This window comes from Corvus moneduloides, chromosome 1 (assembly GCF_009650955.1).
Source record: "Corvus moneduloides isolate bCorMon1 chromosome 1, bCorMon1.pri, whole genome shotgun sequence".
Lineage (NCBI taxonomy): Eukaryota > Metazoa > Chordata > Aves > Passeriformes > Corvidae > Corvus > Corvus moneduloides.
In genome coordinates, this window is record NC_045476.1 from 81431962 (window position 1) to 81449576 (window position 17615).

The window sequence follows — 17615 nt, forward strand, 5'->3', positions numbered from 1 at the left end:
GGTAATTTTGCTAGCATCCACTAGTACTTAATAGCAAGCATATGCCAGCCAACATTTTCTAAAATATGGTTGACTCCTGGGAGTTTTGTATAGCTGAAGACCGAACAGTGGAATGAACGTAATTAAAAACTTGGTAGTATTTTCAATGCCATCACTCCCCAAACTCCCAATGATAGCTATAAAATGAAGCAGATTTTGCAAAAGCATACAAAGACAGCAGTCTTGTATGCTGGATAAGATCTTTCACATATTTGAGTAGTATCTGACATGGTCTCTAAGGCTTTCAGGGATATCCAGCATCTTTGTCTGTTCCTGTCAGTACTTGTGGGTTTCCTCGTACAGCTTGAGAAATATCTGCTAGTGAAATCCTGAGGAAAGACTTTCTAGGCCATAGAAACCTGTGCAAGTGGCTAAAAAATTGTTCATGTAGCCATGGGGTTACTAGGACATCAAGGGTGTTTCTGCAAGAGAGCTCTAGCTCATATCTCATTGTGGTTTTGCCGTGAATCTCCTGATCACTTCTTTATCAGAAGAGGTACCCTAGGACCATGGTTCCTGCACTCAGTTTGCTAGTTGGAGGAGACCCATTGAATCATACCTTATCTGGTCCATGGTAAGTCCTCCCAAGTCCTTCCTTAAATGCTAACCATTGCACCCTACACATCCGCTCCTTTTGTGCAACTATACTTTCTCATACAGGCATAGCCTGAAATCATCTAATTATTTTAGGGCATTTGGAGTTGTAGGCAGGCAACCTGATAGTTATTTTTTTATTAATTTGTGTGTCCTTTTAATTTTTAAAGAGATAACCAATGCACTGTAGTTATTCTGTGTTCACTTTTCAACTAGGCACAAATTTTTTTACAGTTTGGTAGACTAACTTCAGACTAATTCAAATATGAATCACATAAACCATGAAATTACCAAACTGAAAATTATGTATATTATAATTTTAATGCAGAAATTGATAGATATGGATTATAACTGAATGAACTTACGGATTTTATTTCCCTAAGTGACTTCTATCACCCTGATGTGTTTAGTGCCATCCCTGCTGATCACAAAACTTACTCTGTCCAGAAGAGCTGACTGATAAAAGTTCTTAAAAATTACAGCACTAAAGACAATAAACCTCCCACTTACCCTGTTGTCATCTGGTTTTCCCCATAAGAGATAGTACTTATCTCAATTTACATTTTAATTACTTTTAAGTCATTTAGCAATTTGCACATATCATAGTAGATGACTAAGAGAGAAAAGTAGAAAATATTATATCACATTTTGCAACATGCCAAGCCAGCAGACAGAAGATCTAACTTTACAGATCTGGGCCTTGCTGTAAATTGGCATTACCCAAACCACAAGATGTTTGGAATGTTAAAGAAAAACGTCACTGTAATAATTTTCTTTACTGTGACAAATGTACTCATACGTCACCTAAGAGTCAGACAGAGGAGATAGGCTGTGAAACATATTAATGACTGGTTCTTTCTCCACTATGATTTAATCACAAAAGAGGAAAAGACATCCACATAACAAAAATCTTTGCAAATACAAAAAAAAACCAAAAGTCATCAGGCCATTCATCACCAGGTTGCAATATTCTTCCCCTTTTTAATATGGGATTGGGTCCATTAATCTTTACCAATTAAAATAGCATCAGACAAAGGTCCCTTCCAACTCAGAGTATTCTGTGATTCTGTGAAATATGCTTAGTATATGACAGATCCCTTCTAATTTAATTACTGTGGGTAACATTTTGAAATATGACTTAAGTTGCTTATGAACCATTTGAATCATGGCCTGAACTTTTAAGACTTTGGCAAATTTCATCCTTTTGTACAAACTCATTTCTGAAATGAAGGACAAAACGTCTGCATTCTTTCACACACAAAAAAAAAAGCACTAGCATCACAAAGGACTGCATTATGATCATCTCTTACTAGCAAAGGAAGAATTGGAAATCAATGGACCAAAACAAATCCATAGAGAAGAAGCCTAAATGAGGGATGGAATAATGACAAGAGGCAAATCCTTAATCTGTTTTGTTTCCTTCAAAGAGTGATGCAAAGGAAAAATAAAATATTTGGGATAACTGAAGTGGAAAGGAAAACTGTACCACTCTGACAACTACTCTAACCATCTTCTGCAACATCAGCATCTCATCTGGCAACACTGATTGATTAATGAAGTGAACATACCCAGCCATAGATGGAATACATCTTGTATGGTCACCCTCAGTAGTGAATTCTACCTGGATGTAAATACTTACGTTTTGCTGCCTTTTTCTCAGGTTTCTTTTGTATTCTTTCATTATTAGAACCTCTTTATTATTTCTTCTTTTTTCTTTTTTTAAACTCTTTGTTTGATAAGTAGTTCTCAAAGTGTGCACAAAATTCTACCAGGCCTATGTCCACTAAATTGAGCAAGATATTTTTCAGTAACTGTTATACTAACTACTTAACCCACTCCCCCCCCCTCCTTATACTTAGCTCACCACACTGCTTTATATAACATAGATAGCAATTGTAACATCTTGATTATGACAGAGTTAAACAGACTGCTCAACAGGAAAACTATGTCTTATCTGGGGCATTTGAGGTGTTAGGCATCATTATGTTATCAACTTATGCACTGTGGAAGAAAGAGAAGTACTTGCCATTGTTATTAAGCACCAGCATCAGTAAAACAAACTCTCTAAATTTAGTAGGTGGTAACTGACAGGAAATCTCACACCTTCTTGGAAAAGGAGGACAAATACATGAGGGTCTGTTCATTGTATATTTGCTCACATAGTATATAAATTTTATACTCGAATAATGTCTGATTGGATTATTTGGTTCAAGACATTAGAGCCTGCAATACAGATCAGGAAGAAATGCTAAAGAGAAGAACAAACTAAAATCCAATATGCAGAAAGCAGAGCAAAACAAAGAAACTCATGAAGACTTTGTACCCATATCTGAGAGCTTTCTGCAGTGAGCTGCCATAGAGAAAAACTAGTTTAAACGAAATCACAAGGTGATTCATTGATTTATTAATGATTTTATTAACCAGCTGTGTATGAATTATACATCAGGATCAGTAATGCAAGAGATAAACTGTCATCTTAGCCACTTAGAAAGTTCATGAAACAGCCAACAGTCTAATCCATCTCCTCATTCACAGAGAGAGTTATGGGCACAGGTCCCCAAATGACAAACTGACCCCCTCATCCATGAGTGCAGGTACCCTGACTGCATATTTCTGTGAGAGATGTACATATGTTGGCCTCATGTGCAACCCTGCCACTTCCTGCAATCCACTAATCCTCATACTGTTAAGAAAGCATCTCCCAAGTGTTTGAATCTCCCTCCACCGTGAAGCCATTTGTGGTCAGGTCTTTCTTACTGAGATACAGAAAGAACACCACACCATCTGTCTCTCACCTCACTACCCCACCCCATTCTAGTGCAAACCAACAATTTAGTCGGGGAGCATGCCAGTTGAATTGCATCTTTTTTAAAGTTCTTCTTTAGTTCATTTCTAGCACCAGAGATAAAAAGTAAGGATGACAAAATATTTTTTAGTCTCCTATAAAAAGTCTTGGAAATATCTCTCCCATACTTCTAAACCAATTTCAAGAGCAAGTAGGTTTGGGTAAATAATTGTGATAGGTTAACCTTGGCCAGCAGTCAAAACTCACCCTGAGTCATGTTCTCTTTCCTCTTCAGTCAAATGGGGACAAAAGAGAAGGAAGAGGAGAAGGTTTGAAAAAAAAATCAGGGAAAGCTGTTCATGCAAGGAAAGCAAAAAGCATTCACTACAGATGTCCAGGCACTTCCTGGGAAGCAGGGCCTCAACATGTGGAATCAACCGTTTCTTGGGAAGACAAACACCTTAACCACAGAAGTCTGCCTTTACTCCTCCTTTCCTTGATCTTTTATTGTTCAGCACTATATCATATAGTATGGAACAGGCCTTTGGTCAGTTTGGGCCAGCTGTCCTGCCTCCTCACAGCTGTCCTGTCCCCTCACAAATACTTGCTCATCCTGCTCCTACTCTCCTGTGATATGGGGAACAGATAGGAGGCCATGATTGTGTGCAAAGACTGCTCAGCATTAGCCAAAATTATAACTGGTGTGTTATCAACACTGTCTTAGCCACAAATGCAAATCAAGCACCACACGGGCTGTTATGAAGAAAGTTACCTCCATCTCAGCCTGACCCAGTCCAGCAACTGAGCATAGAATTTTTTCTGATGTATTTATAAATATCATGTTCACAGTAAATTGCAAGTATTTTTAATACTGAAACTGAAAAAAAATCATGCTCAATTATACTCTACTGAATTTACTTTCCTTAATTTGGTGGAAATTATATGTACCAAAAACAAAACAAAAAGAAACACATGGCTCAGAAAACCCCCACCAACCAACCAACCAACCAATAAAAACAAATTTAGCATTTTATCTGTAGTATGATAGCACTGCATAAAATCAGTATTGATCATATGGGGACAAGCCAGGCCTGATGGGAGGAATTCTACTAAAAGCAGAGAAAGCCCTAGCACTTATGTCTATGAAAAATGAAGTGAAAACCAATGTACTTCAGGGATGCTTAGAAAGCAGAAAGACTTTGAAACTGCTCACCACCCAACCAAAATTAGTATAAGAGAGTGGAACAATAACATTATATAAAGTAATCATTCCATGAAGAAAACTGCAGAGTAGAATGGACGAGACAGTTTCTTTCACATTTTCCTGAATGTAAGCTTATTGGGGTCAGTTCGTACATTTGACCTCAGCTACTGTTAGAAAAATAAGACCTGTCTTTCTAATTCTTTCTATCACTGATATTGCATGTGGCCATGGCAAATTCAAAAAATGTAACAGCTGTTCATCTCATTTTGTACTGAGACACCAGCAGAAAAGCAGAGAAGGAAGCTGAAGATGCAACAGATACTTCTAGAAGCAATGGCAGTGAAAAGAACTCAAGAAAATAACCATCTTACAGAGTAACAGGTGATAAATAGAAGGACACTGCAAAGTGCTAAGTGTACTAAAATATTTTATATTTTGTAGTCTCTAAAAGGAGAGGCAAAAGAAAAAAGGTGACTTCCACAAATCAGCAGTATCAATGCCTCCCTCTGTATTTATTTGTAATGGTTTTCAATATACGGGTGCTAAAATGTCTATTCCCTTTTACAAAGCTGTTATTCAAATGCAAAATCATTACCCCAATAAAGAGCAGACCAACAAAGGAACCCCATATTATAAAAATACTGTTTCATGGAATAACTTAATAACATGATAAAATAACATTTCTGGATGCAAACATGCATCTAAGAACTAAACTAAGAAATAGAGATAAGAAGGAAGCCAGATAACAAAATAACATGACTATAAGGCATAAAATTCTTTTATTAGTAGTGGAATACATCATCAGAAGACTAATGAGGTATTTGTGTGTCTGCCAAAAAGAGGAACTCAACTGCACTCAACTGGACAAGGCTTAATAAAGATGGGATCTGAGCCAAGGAATCAGGAGTCAATACCAGATGATGAGAAAAAAGAGAATGAGACAGGGAACAATGAAAACACAATTGACAGTAACAAGTATGTTGATAAACACATGTGACAAAGGACAAAGAAGGACAATGTGTGTCAGTTATGGCATTATAAATTACAAGCTTCCGTGAAACTACTTCTGTGATTGTAGAAGCATAAACAAGATCAGACCCTAGCTTAGCACAAGCTTGCTCAGATTTCAAAAATGTCAAAACATTTCATCATATAATAAAATTTACTTGGATTTCCTCATTACGGAAGCAAGTGGTTATGAACAGTTAAATTGCTAATTTCCAAAAATTGATAAAATTAGATTATCTTTCTTTAAATAATATGTGGGTCAGGGCACAGTGATGCCAACTGAAGAACTACTGTTCTAAATCTGCACAGAAGTACAATCTGCTTTCTGCAAATAAAGGTCAAAGCCAAACGTTAATTTCTGTGCTGTGTGTAACCTGTTGTCTTTAAGTGAAGGATCACAGATCCTACAAAGTCTTTCTGCCTTCTGGTTAAATCCAGGTAAAAGGGTTTTAACAGATCCACTTTCCAGTCCAAAGAACAATGAAAATTAATAAGTTATTCCAAAAAGGTAATTTACTATGTATTGCTGTAACAAAACAGCCTACTTGTAAACTATTGCAACTGCAAAACTCACATACATCAGTTCCACATGCAACTTTTTTCATTTTTTAATTCCTGTTTTCTTACTTAACAATCAGTAACACAAAATAGGAAATATGGAAAAATACTATTAGTATTACATCTCTGTCATTTCTTTTTCATCTAAAAATAGATACCATCTTTTATTTTGATGAAATACAGGGTTTTTTCGACTTTCAAGTCTCTAGAGAAAAGCAAAATTTAAAAAAAAAAAGAACTATGTCCAGTATACCACTTGGGAGAAACAAAGTAACTGCTGGTAGAACTTATCTTCCTTAGAGCTGAAAGTGTTTATTCTCCCAAAAAAAAAAAAACTTTAAAGGCCTTGTAGAAAAACTGGTTAACATCAAGGTAGATAAAAAACTGTGTTACAAAAGCTTATATTCTCAGATTATTTTTAACCCATATCAGTGACAGTCCAGAAGCAAGATTGATTTAACAGAAAACTGTTCTAGTATGAATTTATTTTATATATCTATTCACTTTCTGTAGAATCTAGAACATTGTCTGAGGTCTGACTATTTTTCATTTGCATTTTAACTTCACTTTCTTGACAATTAAAATCATAGGTCTATATGAGGTCCAGATGGCAGGATTTTTTTTATAATAAAGTGCAGTTCTTCCTTGCTACTCCAGCATGATTAAAGAAAAATTTAAGTGATAATGTAAATGAAAATTAATATAATGTTTATATTTTATATTTAGTACATTTTTAATGTTTACCTATGGGATGCATTAAATACAGTCCATAATAATGTTTATATTTCTCCCTCTTCTATAATTTATTTTATTTTTTTCTTCCTCCTAAAAAGACCAGCAGCATTTCTTACACTTGCTCAGTTGTATTAGAGAAGCTAATAGCTCTCCTGAAGAAAGGGAATGAAAGAAAAAACCAAGTATCTACCAAAAAAAATGCAAGTAAACAAACCCAAAATTTCATCTTCTTTCTGCTTGGTGAGCCCTAAAGACCATCTTCCTTCACTTTCATCAGTGCCCCTTTATGTGCATGTTTACATTTCTTTCTGCCTCTCCTTTCTCCATAGCAGATTAGTATTATACTAATATACTAATACAATACTAGTTTAATGCTATAGTGGGATGCAAAAAAGAAACGGAGTGATGCAACTTATCTTTTGTTTCATACGTCAGGTTTCCTCAAAACTTATTTGTTGCCTAAGATTTTGCTCATCTCATACTCAAAATATCCAGCTTTTGGGCTGAACATTGGCCCTATGTGAGACCGTTTGGCAGTCACAAGTTAGATGTAAAGGTTCATAAGATCCCTGAAACACTCCCAAGGATAATGCACACCTAATACCTGTGGCCTGCCTTTCTCCATGTACCAATACCCCCTTTGCTTTCTCATACAATCTCTGACTAAAAATTTACCTTCTCTACCTACACTAACCACTTTGCTTTATTTTCTATGGGGAAGGCATATCCCATCACGATTTTATTTGAAAAGTGCTTTGGGAATACATTGCTTCACCTTTTTCATAAGGATCTAGCAAGTGGAGTGTTTCAAGGTGAGAAAGTAGTTGCTTCCATTCGAAGTGTGATGGAAGGAATCCTAAAACAACAGTACCTAGCAAAGTAAGCCTACATTCAGTATCCTTAGTAGGAATACCGGCAAGAATTTAAAGTTAATGAAACCAAAATAAAAATAAGCAGAAGGAATATTCCTTTGTGAATTTTTAATGGCAGAGAACTCACTGCAAAACTAAAACACCTTGGTGTCTGATTTCCATTCCCTTGGCATTATTCAGAATTCTGTGAGGAAGTAATGGGCTGAAAATAGAAGGAAGGGATAGAAAATTTGCTCTTTACATTCAACTTTGCTGAGAGGCAGAAAAGAGCAGTCTGTCCATCATGATGCCTCCTGGAAATAAAGTGTTTTCACGCTCTGCCTCCAAGTCTCTCCAGATGATAATACAGTATTTTCCAATGAAAGCCTTCCTGAAGGAATGATTTTTCTTTAGTCTATAACTTCAAGCTCGGAAAAGTGGGGTCAGAATTTTAGAGACTCTAAATCTTAGGCTCCCTAGGAAATCTGTTAATAGCTGGAGTGTCCAGAAAAGAGAAAGTGGACAATTGTGAACCTGTAACAAAGCTTTTGTGAGAAACAAACTACTCATAAGCTTGATGTCTATTTATAATGAATTGTATTTAATTAATCTAAACATCTCCCTATAAATTGAATTACAATATGAGGATTAACTTTGTTAGCACAATATTTTACAGTAACTCTAGAGACATTTTCTGGAGGAGAAAGTAACTTGCAAATGAGTACAATCCACTTGCAACACTTGAAATACTTTCACATGCAGAATTTGAAAGCACTCAAAGGTCTGTACCTTCATTTGTACTGGTAATATTGCCATATTTTAAAAGAAATGTGCATCTTGTAATTAAGAGGAGTTGTGCATGTAAATGACAACATATAGATCTCAGTATGTTTTTTAAAGCTTCCCAATATTATAACTAATAGTTGCAACAAATTTTATTAGCATATGTGTTTTCATACTCGGTGACTCATAACTATTGGTAAAAGTAAGAGAAGAGGAATGGTGGTAACTAGGCAGTCATTTTAGTACAATTTGTGATTCCCAAAAATAAATTGAATGGATAATCAAGTTAAATATGCAGTAAAGAATGGAAATCGATGCCAATACATGTCTAATTTGTCTTTTGCTTTTATTTCTCTTTGTTTTTTCCTTCAATATTTCATTCAATACGTTTTTTAAAATTTTTTTGTCCCTGACTTCTTATGCTAACATTTGACTTTAAAAGGTAACACTTAACTAAACTAAACACTGAACTAAAACTTAATGCTGTCAACAAATTGTCTTTGTCACATTGCCGTCTGAGTAAGTATGTAAAAATCTCAACAACCTCTTTGATGAGTACCACATGTAAATAATTTAACATAGCCCTTATCTTTGAAACTATAAAGAGATATGAGAGAGAGAAAACATAGTCTGGTTCAAAACCAAGCTAAGGGCAATATTATTGCATTCTTAAAGGGATAATATGGGATTGATGAACTTTAAACATGCTAGCAAGCAGCGAAAGCCTCTATATAATTTAGAGAGCTCCTATAGGACTGTGTTATTTTCTTTGAATTGAACAAATATGGTTCTGCTACCCTGACACCATGTAGGTATGTCAAGGACATTGAAGAATCATCAAGTATCATAAATTTAAAAAATATGTATTCAGAAGTGCATTCTGAAATCCATCAACACAGGAAAAGTGTTGAAAGATTATTTTTTTCTTCAACGTTTACAAAATCATATTAAAAATATACCCAGCAGCTGCCTAATTGAATAAAGACTAAATACACAGGAGGAAGAGGAATCAAATGTTAGCTACATTTATTTTCATGTCATTCATAGAGGCCATTCAGATCATTCCCTTAGGACGCACCAAATTATATGAACTCCTAGAATTCGCCTGAAGCAGGAGAGAGAAGTAACTTCTGCTAGTGTTTCTAGTGATAATAATTTTATTTTTTAGAAAAAATACAGTTCTATTATCCAAGAAAAAGTTCCTATTGTATTATATAACCTTTTTTTTTTTTTTAACCACAGAAATCACTGATAAAATAAAACAGAAGGGAGAATGGCCCTTTTCCACATATCTTAAAAAATAATGATCTGTGAACACAAATACTTTTGTTGTTAATTCTATCCCTGGCCCTTATGAGCTTTAATATGCAGAAATACCTTACTTCATTATCTTCAGATCTTCTCCATGTTTGCAGTGCTCCTCTGTCACCTCACAGGAGGGAAAGTTATACCTTATAATATCTTAGTATCATTCTACCTTTACATTACTGACTCCCAGATAAATTTTCACAGTATGCAATTTAATAGCCCTGCCATTTAACAGCAGTGTCATTTGAAGAGGTTTTGCAAGTTTGACAGAAACAGAGCTGAAAAGTAGAATTGTTCAATAAAACTACCTCAATGTCCCATCTTTGTCTATGGTTGGTAGTATATGTTCAAGAGCATAAGAAAAGAGCCACCCTTTCCCTCTTAAGTGTGGAATCACAGAAATTATCAGGTGGGAAAGAACCCCAGTGGGTCATCTGGTCCGAGCTCTCTGCTCAAACAGGACCATCCCAGACCATATGGCACAGGATTGCATCCAGATGGTTCTTGAATAGCTCCAGTGAAGGAGACTCCAGAACCTCTCTGTGTAATCTGCTCCAGTGCTCGGTCACCTCCACAGTAAAGAAGTTCTTCCTCTTATTCAGGTGGAACTTCCTGTATATCAGTTTCTGCCCATTGCCTTGTGTCCTATTGCTTGTCATCACTGAGAAGAGCCTGGCTCCATGCCCTTGGCACCGTTCCTTCAGACACTGACATTAGTGAGGCTCCCTCAGTCATCTCTTCTCGAGACTGGACAGGCCCAACTCCAACAGGATTAGTGCACATTAACATTCAGCTAACCTAAAATCTTGCACACGCAGACCAATAATGAACAAACATGATGAACAAACCTGGCTTTACATATGAATATCTCTTCATAAGGTTAATTTTTGTTGTGAAGTAAGGTGAAATAAAAAATAAACACAAACAGTAAACCCAGTTTAACTGTTTAAAAGGTACATCATACATACCTCACAGACTCATAGAGTAGTCAAGGTTGGAAGAGACCTTCAAGATCATTAAGTTCAACTATCAACCCAGCACTGCCACTATAACCTCTAAATCACTAAAACATATCACCCAGCACCAAATCTAGACACCTCTTAAACACCTCCAGGGATGGTGAGATGGTAACTCCAACACCTCCCGGGCAATCTATTCCAATGCCTGACCACCCTCATCGTATAAGTTTTTTTTCTAATATCTAATCCGAATCTCCCCTGTCTCATCTTAAGGCCATTTCTTCTGGTCCTGTCACGGTAGACATGGTAGAAGAGACTGACACCCACCTCATTACAGCCTCCTTTCAGGTAGTTGTAGAGAGTGATGAGATTCCCCCTGAGCCTCCTCTTCTTGAGACTAAACAAACCCATCTCTCTCAGCTGCTCCTCCTATGACAAGTTTCTAGACCTTTCATGAGCCTTGCTGCCCTTTGTTGGACACACTCCAACACCTCAATGTCTTTGTAAAGTGAAGGAGCCAGAATCAAACGCAGTACGTGAGGTGTGGCCTCACCAATGCCAAGTACAGGGGGATGATCACTTTCCTAGTCCTGCTGACTATTATTGATACAGGCCAAGATGCCACTGACCTTTTTGGCCACCTGGCCACACTGCTGCCTTATATTGGCTGTTAACCAGCACCCCCAAGTCCCTTTTTGCTGAACAACTCTCAAGCCACTTCTCCCCGAGCCTGTAGCATTTCATGGGGTTGCTGTGACCCAAGTGCTGGACCTGGCACTTTGCCTTATTAAACCTCCTGCATTTGTCAGTTGTCCTTAGTCCATTGATCGAGTTTGACCAGGTCTCTCTACAGAGACTTCCTACCCTCAAGCAGACCAACACTCCCACCCAACTTAGTGTCTGCAAATTTACTGAGTGTGCACTTGGTCCCCATGTCCAGATAATCAATAAAGATGAAGAACATGACCAGCCCCAAAACAGCCCTGGGGAACATCGCTAGTGACTGGTGGTCAACTAGATTTAGCTCCATTCTCCACAAGTCTCTGGGCCTGGCCATCCAGCCAGTTTTTTAACCATCAAAAAGTCCACTCATTAAGTTTTTCTAAGAGGGAGATGGTGTCAAATTCTTTACTGAAGTCCATGTAGTGATTTACCAAAAATATGGATATGGATCTAGTATCGATATCCAACTGAGACGGACAAAAACTCTCTAACGGTTTCAAGTTAGAAAGTGCATGTCTATTGGTGCCAGACAGCTGCGTGGAATAGCTTCCTAATACACAGTGTCAAAGTATGGACGGTTATGGAGTCTATTTATCCACAAAAGTTATGAATATCCAAAATACAAATACATGCTTATAACAATGACCCCTCATATTCTCCACTTCATATGGAAATTAGCTTTAATGTCATTAAGCATGTGTAGTATAGTTTCTAAATTGGGTCAGTGGTCATTATTAATTGAGGAGTGGTCTTGAAGGAATAATTCTCTTCCTCACCTGAACTTTCCACCCCTCTGAGTTTTGACAATAAAAAATGGCCTCTTGGGGAACATCCAGTTTCTTTCTTATGACTTCTGAATAGTATCCAGATGGGAAAAATTAACAATTGTTTTAAATTTCTTTAGCTCTATCTATCAATGTTTTCTGGTTCTTATTATAAACACAGCTTAAGCAAATATAGAAAGAAAATTAATTATCTGCAACTTAAAAGTTTGTTTCTAACTTAACTCTTATTAACTCTTAATTAGTCTCAGGTGGACCTACTGCCTCTAACTAATTCTAGCAAAACTAATCTTTAACTAAAATGTTAGATTCTTAATGTTTCTTTTAAAGTCTGTGTTTCAGTAGACCACATACATAACCCTCCCCTCATCCACCAAGCAGGTCACCTTGTCATAGAAGGAGATGAGGTTGGTCAAGGAGGACCTGCCTTTCATAAATCCATGTTTGCTGAGCTTGATCCCCTGGTGGTCCTGCATGTGCCATGTAATGGCACTCAGGATAATCTCTTCTGTAACCTTGCCTGGAACCAAGGTCAGGCTGACAAGCTGTAGTTCCCTGGATCATTCTTCTGACTCTTCTTATAGATGGGCATTATATTTGCCAATTTCCAGTCAGCTGGAACTTCTCCAGTTAACCAGGGGTGCTGGTAGATTATCTCCTGCAAATGTCTTTTTATTTACTTTGAAGATAGTTCTTTATAGGAAAACACTCCTAAGTATGTTATTTCAAATATCACTAATAACTTATTTCATAGAGTCTAAGCCTCAGTATACTTATTTCTGTGAACCTATTAGAGAGAAAAATGGTAAATACAGCCATAAAATAAGTATATAAATACAAAAGTTGTAGTGATTTTACTGAGATGTGTCACAGAAATTTTTTGTTTGTTTTTTGAAATGAAATGAGCTGATATTAAGTCTTGTAATGACCCTGCATTTTGACTTTTAATTGGTATTTATTATGTTATATGATAAATGCCATATTAAAAAGAAAAAATAGCTACTTTTCAGTTCAATTTCATTTTCTGGAAAATTCTGAAATTTTCAATGTGCATTCCAAAACAAATTAAATGAAAATATCAAATGTCAAACCCGCTAAATGGCTCTTTCACCCAATATGATAAATTAAAAGGAGCAAAACAGGCAAAGACCGAAGATCTACTAATAGAAATGCAGTGTTCAGCATCAAAGAATGCTTTCATAAGGATGTTTGTGGAAAGGTGGGCTTAAATAGCATAGATATAAAATTTTAATTGCACCTGAAAGTTATGAACAGCATATTTATTTTAGTGAATAAAAGTGTATGTTCAAATGCATAATTCACTCCTTTAATTGCCTAGATTTCCCTTTAGACATATATTTATTTAAAATATTTCCACTGTCCCAGTGAATATATCATTGAAACTATGCTTATTGCCTTCCAGTATGATACACAGTTTTTGGTATAGTCTCCTGAGGGGACAAGAAAGATGGCTTTGATGTCAGCTTCAGTGATTCCTCAGTATCAAAGGCAAGGAAAATTAATGATAACAGTGAAAGAAACTGCAAAAAACAGTCTAAAGACCTGAATTTCACATTCTCTAAGCATATGCCTTACAGGATTGCCTCTCTGAATATCATTGCTAGTTAAAAAGTAACTTGATAGTTTACTTCTTTTATGTAGCAAGAAATATACCCTTTTATGCTGGCTCTGTTGCTAATGGGTAGCCTTTGAGCAACTGAGAAGATATTCACAGTTCGTGATTTACAATTTAACTTGATGAAATGCTTAGAAGAGTGCTAGGAATTAAAGATTTAGGAAAAAAAAGTACCTAGTAAGTTATCATCTTTCTTGAGTTGCAAACTGTTTCAGCTTTTGCCCCAAAGAATTCATTCAACTGGATGGAGTGAATGGGTTTCAAAGAAAAAAAACATTATGGAGTTTCTTTCTGGTATAGCATAAAATGGTTTTACACCAGACACTATGATATTAAGAAAAAAACCCAAAAGACCAAAAAACCAAAACCACAAAAAATCAGCAAAAAAAATCCTAACACCCCCCCCACACACACTAAATTATGTGAACTAACTGGTTTAAAAAAAAAAGAAAAGGCAAAACAAAACAAAAACCCCAAAAACACAACAAAGCAAAACAAAACAAAACAAAACAAAGTAATTTGTTCATATAAAAGGACTAGTGAAGACTTAATTTCAAACATGTCAAAAGTTCTGGAAAGTTTCAATCAATATCTGTATTGCTGGGGAAAAAACAACAATCAGATGTTAAAATTGTAGTAGTTAATACAAGAAAAGCTAAGTGCTGTGTGTTTCTGTATCTTTTGGAGTTCTCCAATATGAACAAGAGATTTTGTCTTGTGGGAAATAGCCTAGCATGTGATACACTGTTTGGAAGTAAGTTGCCACACCTGAAAGGCAAGATGTCATCCAGAGGGATCTGGACAGCCTCAATATATCCAGAAAATCAAACATGTCCTGATCTGCACCAAAAGCAGTGTGGGCAGCACAGGTTGAGGAAAGTGATTCTGCCCCTCTTGTGAGACCTCACCCGCAGTGCTGCATCCAGTTCTGGGATCCCAAGAAAAGGAAGGCCATTGACCTTTTGGAACAAGTCCAGAAGAAGTCACCAAGATTGTCAGAGTGATGGAGCACTGGTCCTACAAAAAAAGGCTGAGTTTGTTCATCCTGGAAAAGGGAAAGCTTCGCAATGACCTAATTACTGCCTTCCGGTTCCTGACGGGAGCCTACAAAAAAGATGGAGAGGGACTTTTTACAAGACCAGGTAGTAACAGGACAAGGGGGAATGGCTTCAGAATGAAAGAGAGTAGGTTTAGATTAGATGTTAGGAAGAAATTCTTTACTCTGAGGGTGGTGATGCACTGGAACAGGTTACCCAGATAAGCTGTGAACACCCAATCCCTGCAGGGGTTCAAGGCCAGGATGGAGCTCTGAGCAACCTGGTCTAATGAAAAGTGTCTCTGGCCAAGGTAAGGGGATTGGAATGAGATGATCTTTATGATGCCTTCCAACCCAGGTCATTCTATGATTCTGCATGATTCTGTGATTCTGTGAAGTTACTTATGTAGACTGTAGTTTAGAATATATAGCACACGTAAGCACAGCTCCAGCCAAAGGGACAGTTTAAAACACTACTAACATTTGAAAATTAATCATAGTGCTTTGACGCTTGGCTAGGTTCCTGACTTTCACAGTCAAACAAAATCAGAGTACACTTTTCAGCCTACGCTGACATCTTATACACCTGTGATGTAGTTCTTCTTGGTCTTTGTTTGCTTCCAGCAGAAACTATTAACAAGAATTAATTTCGGCTGCTAGTTATCAACAGTTGGCAGTGCTTTAATTGTTTGACATACAGACATGTGGGATAATGGCATTTCTAATTTAATGGCTTTTTGCCTGCTTTCTGAAAGAACTCTCCAAGTCTTACTGAGCACATTAGTATTAAGGCAGCATGTTTGGCATTTATCTTGCTTGATGATAAACAACAGGGAAGAGCGCTCTCTGGTTTTTTTTGATAAAATCCTACAAAGTGAAATTTGAAAAGAAAATAATTCAGTTGAAGAGCTTTCAAAGAGAAGTAAACAAAATATGAAGAAAGACTTGGAAACTGCCTTTGGAATTCTTTGAAGAAGAGTATCATTATTGTCTTGAAAAGTCTAAGAAAGAAGACAGAAGGCTTTATAATCTCATTTAATTATAAATTTATCAAGACAGTAATGTAGAGTGGTGCCTTGTAATCTCTTAATTCATTTAACTCAGAGTCCCACCCACTAAAAACGTGAAAAAAAATAGATATGTTAACAGTACTGTGACAACAAATGATAGAAAATATTAATTCTAACAATAGAACAGTAGACACAAGGCTGTTCTTGCATAGCAAAAATGAGTTGTCAGATAGTACACAGAATGTCAGGAACACAAAATAACTCATGTTGGAAAGGACCTCCAGAGGTCAAGCAGTCCAACTACTCCCTTGCAAAGTCATAGCAAAAATAATCCGATCAGAAGACTCAGAAATGTATCCAGGTGTCTTAAACACCTACAAGGACCGAAACCATATTGTTTCTCTCAGCACCTGTTCCAGTGTTTATCCCCCATCATGGCAGAGTGAAGCAATGTTTCTATCTTATCTGGATTTCCTTTGTTCAAGTTTGTTGTACCTGTTGTGCTCTGTCCATTCACTCTGCACTTTCAAACTGACTCCATTCACTGTGCGTCCTCTGACCAGGTATTTACAGATAACACCAATATTTCTTGTTCACCTTCTCTTCCTCTGTTGAGCAGAAAATTTGCCTCAGCCATTCTATATCCATCCTGTGCTCAACCCCCCAGCCATTCCAGTGGGCCTCTGCTGTACTCACTCCAATATATCTACCTTTCTTTTTTTTGTACTGGGTAGCCACCACACCCCATATTTTATCTCACAACTGCCAAATAGAGGAGAAGGATAATTTCTCTGGACTTTCTGCACACAAGCCCTTCTTAAAAAGCTCGGGATGTGACTGGCCACCTATTTTGCAAGGGCACAGTTCTGTTGGCAGGTGTTAGAAGAAGAGAAAATCTATTCACAAAATGGAAAATTTAAGGGGCTAATTTTTTATATATGTTGTATAAAAAAAGCTCACTTAAAATTAGCATCCCTTCTCATGAAAACCTGTGTAATGCAACCTTGAGCAAATAACAGTTAAACAGCATTATCAAATTCCTAAGAAGATATCATGGCCATTCTTCCTGTTATTGATGTAAAACTGATCCTTTAAATACTAGAAACATAAAAGAGGTCTAAGAATTCAATAGGGAATCATGACAGAATGATAAGAAAAGTACTGTTAGCCATAAAGGAATGATTTTTTACAGCATGTCCACCGTTGGGGAACACAGTTAAGTCAAGAACAGTAACTGTAGCATTAACAAAATAATATTTGTACAAAGAAGAGAAAGAGTGTTCTAAACTTCTTTAAAGATGAGAATCTTCCTGTATATTTCAGTGGGAAGAGTTCTGTTCACACAACTGGAGCTCAGTTCCCCACTGAAGGTGAATCCCATGGACACGGATCAACTACTCATTGTGTAGTTTCCAAACTAACGGATGTGATGCACGAAAATTTCAGAATGTTAATATTTTTATCACTTCATGCACTTTCTTTTACATTAACAAGAAAGACATCAGCATTTCATGAGTTCTTTTCCCAGCTATGGTGATCCTCTTTTGAAAACAAGCAAAGACTTTTCTTAAAATGATACACAGTCAGTACTGTTTGAAGACATT

General features: G+C 36.7%; 1 protein-coding gene across 1 annotated transcript; it reads right to left on the reverse strand.

Annotated features, from left to right (window-relative positions):
• Nucleotides 1-10317: 10317 nt before the first annotated feature.
• LOC116442553 lies at nucleotides 10318-11758 on the reverse strand. Its single transcript, XM_032105734.1, is given in 4 exon segments — nucleotides 10318-10405; nucleotides 11006-11255; nucleotides 11258-11491; nucleotides 11689-11758. Coding segments are annotated over 4 exon segments (642 nt in total).
• Nucleotides 11759-17615: the final 5857 nt, after the last annotated feature.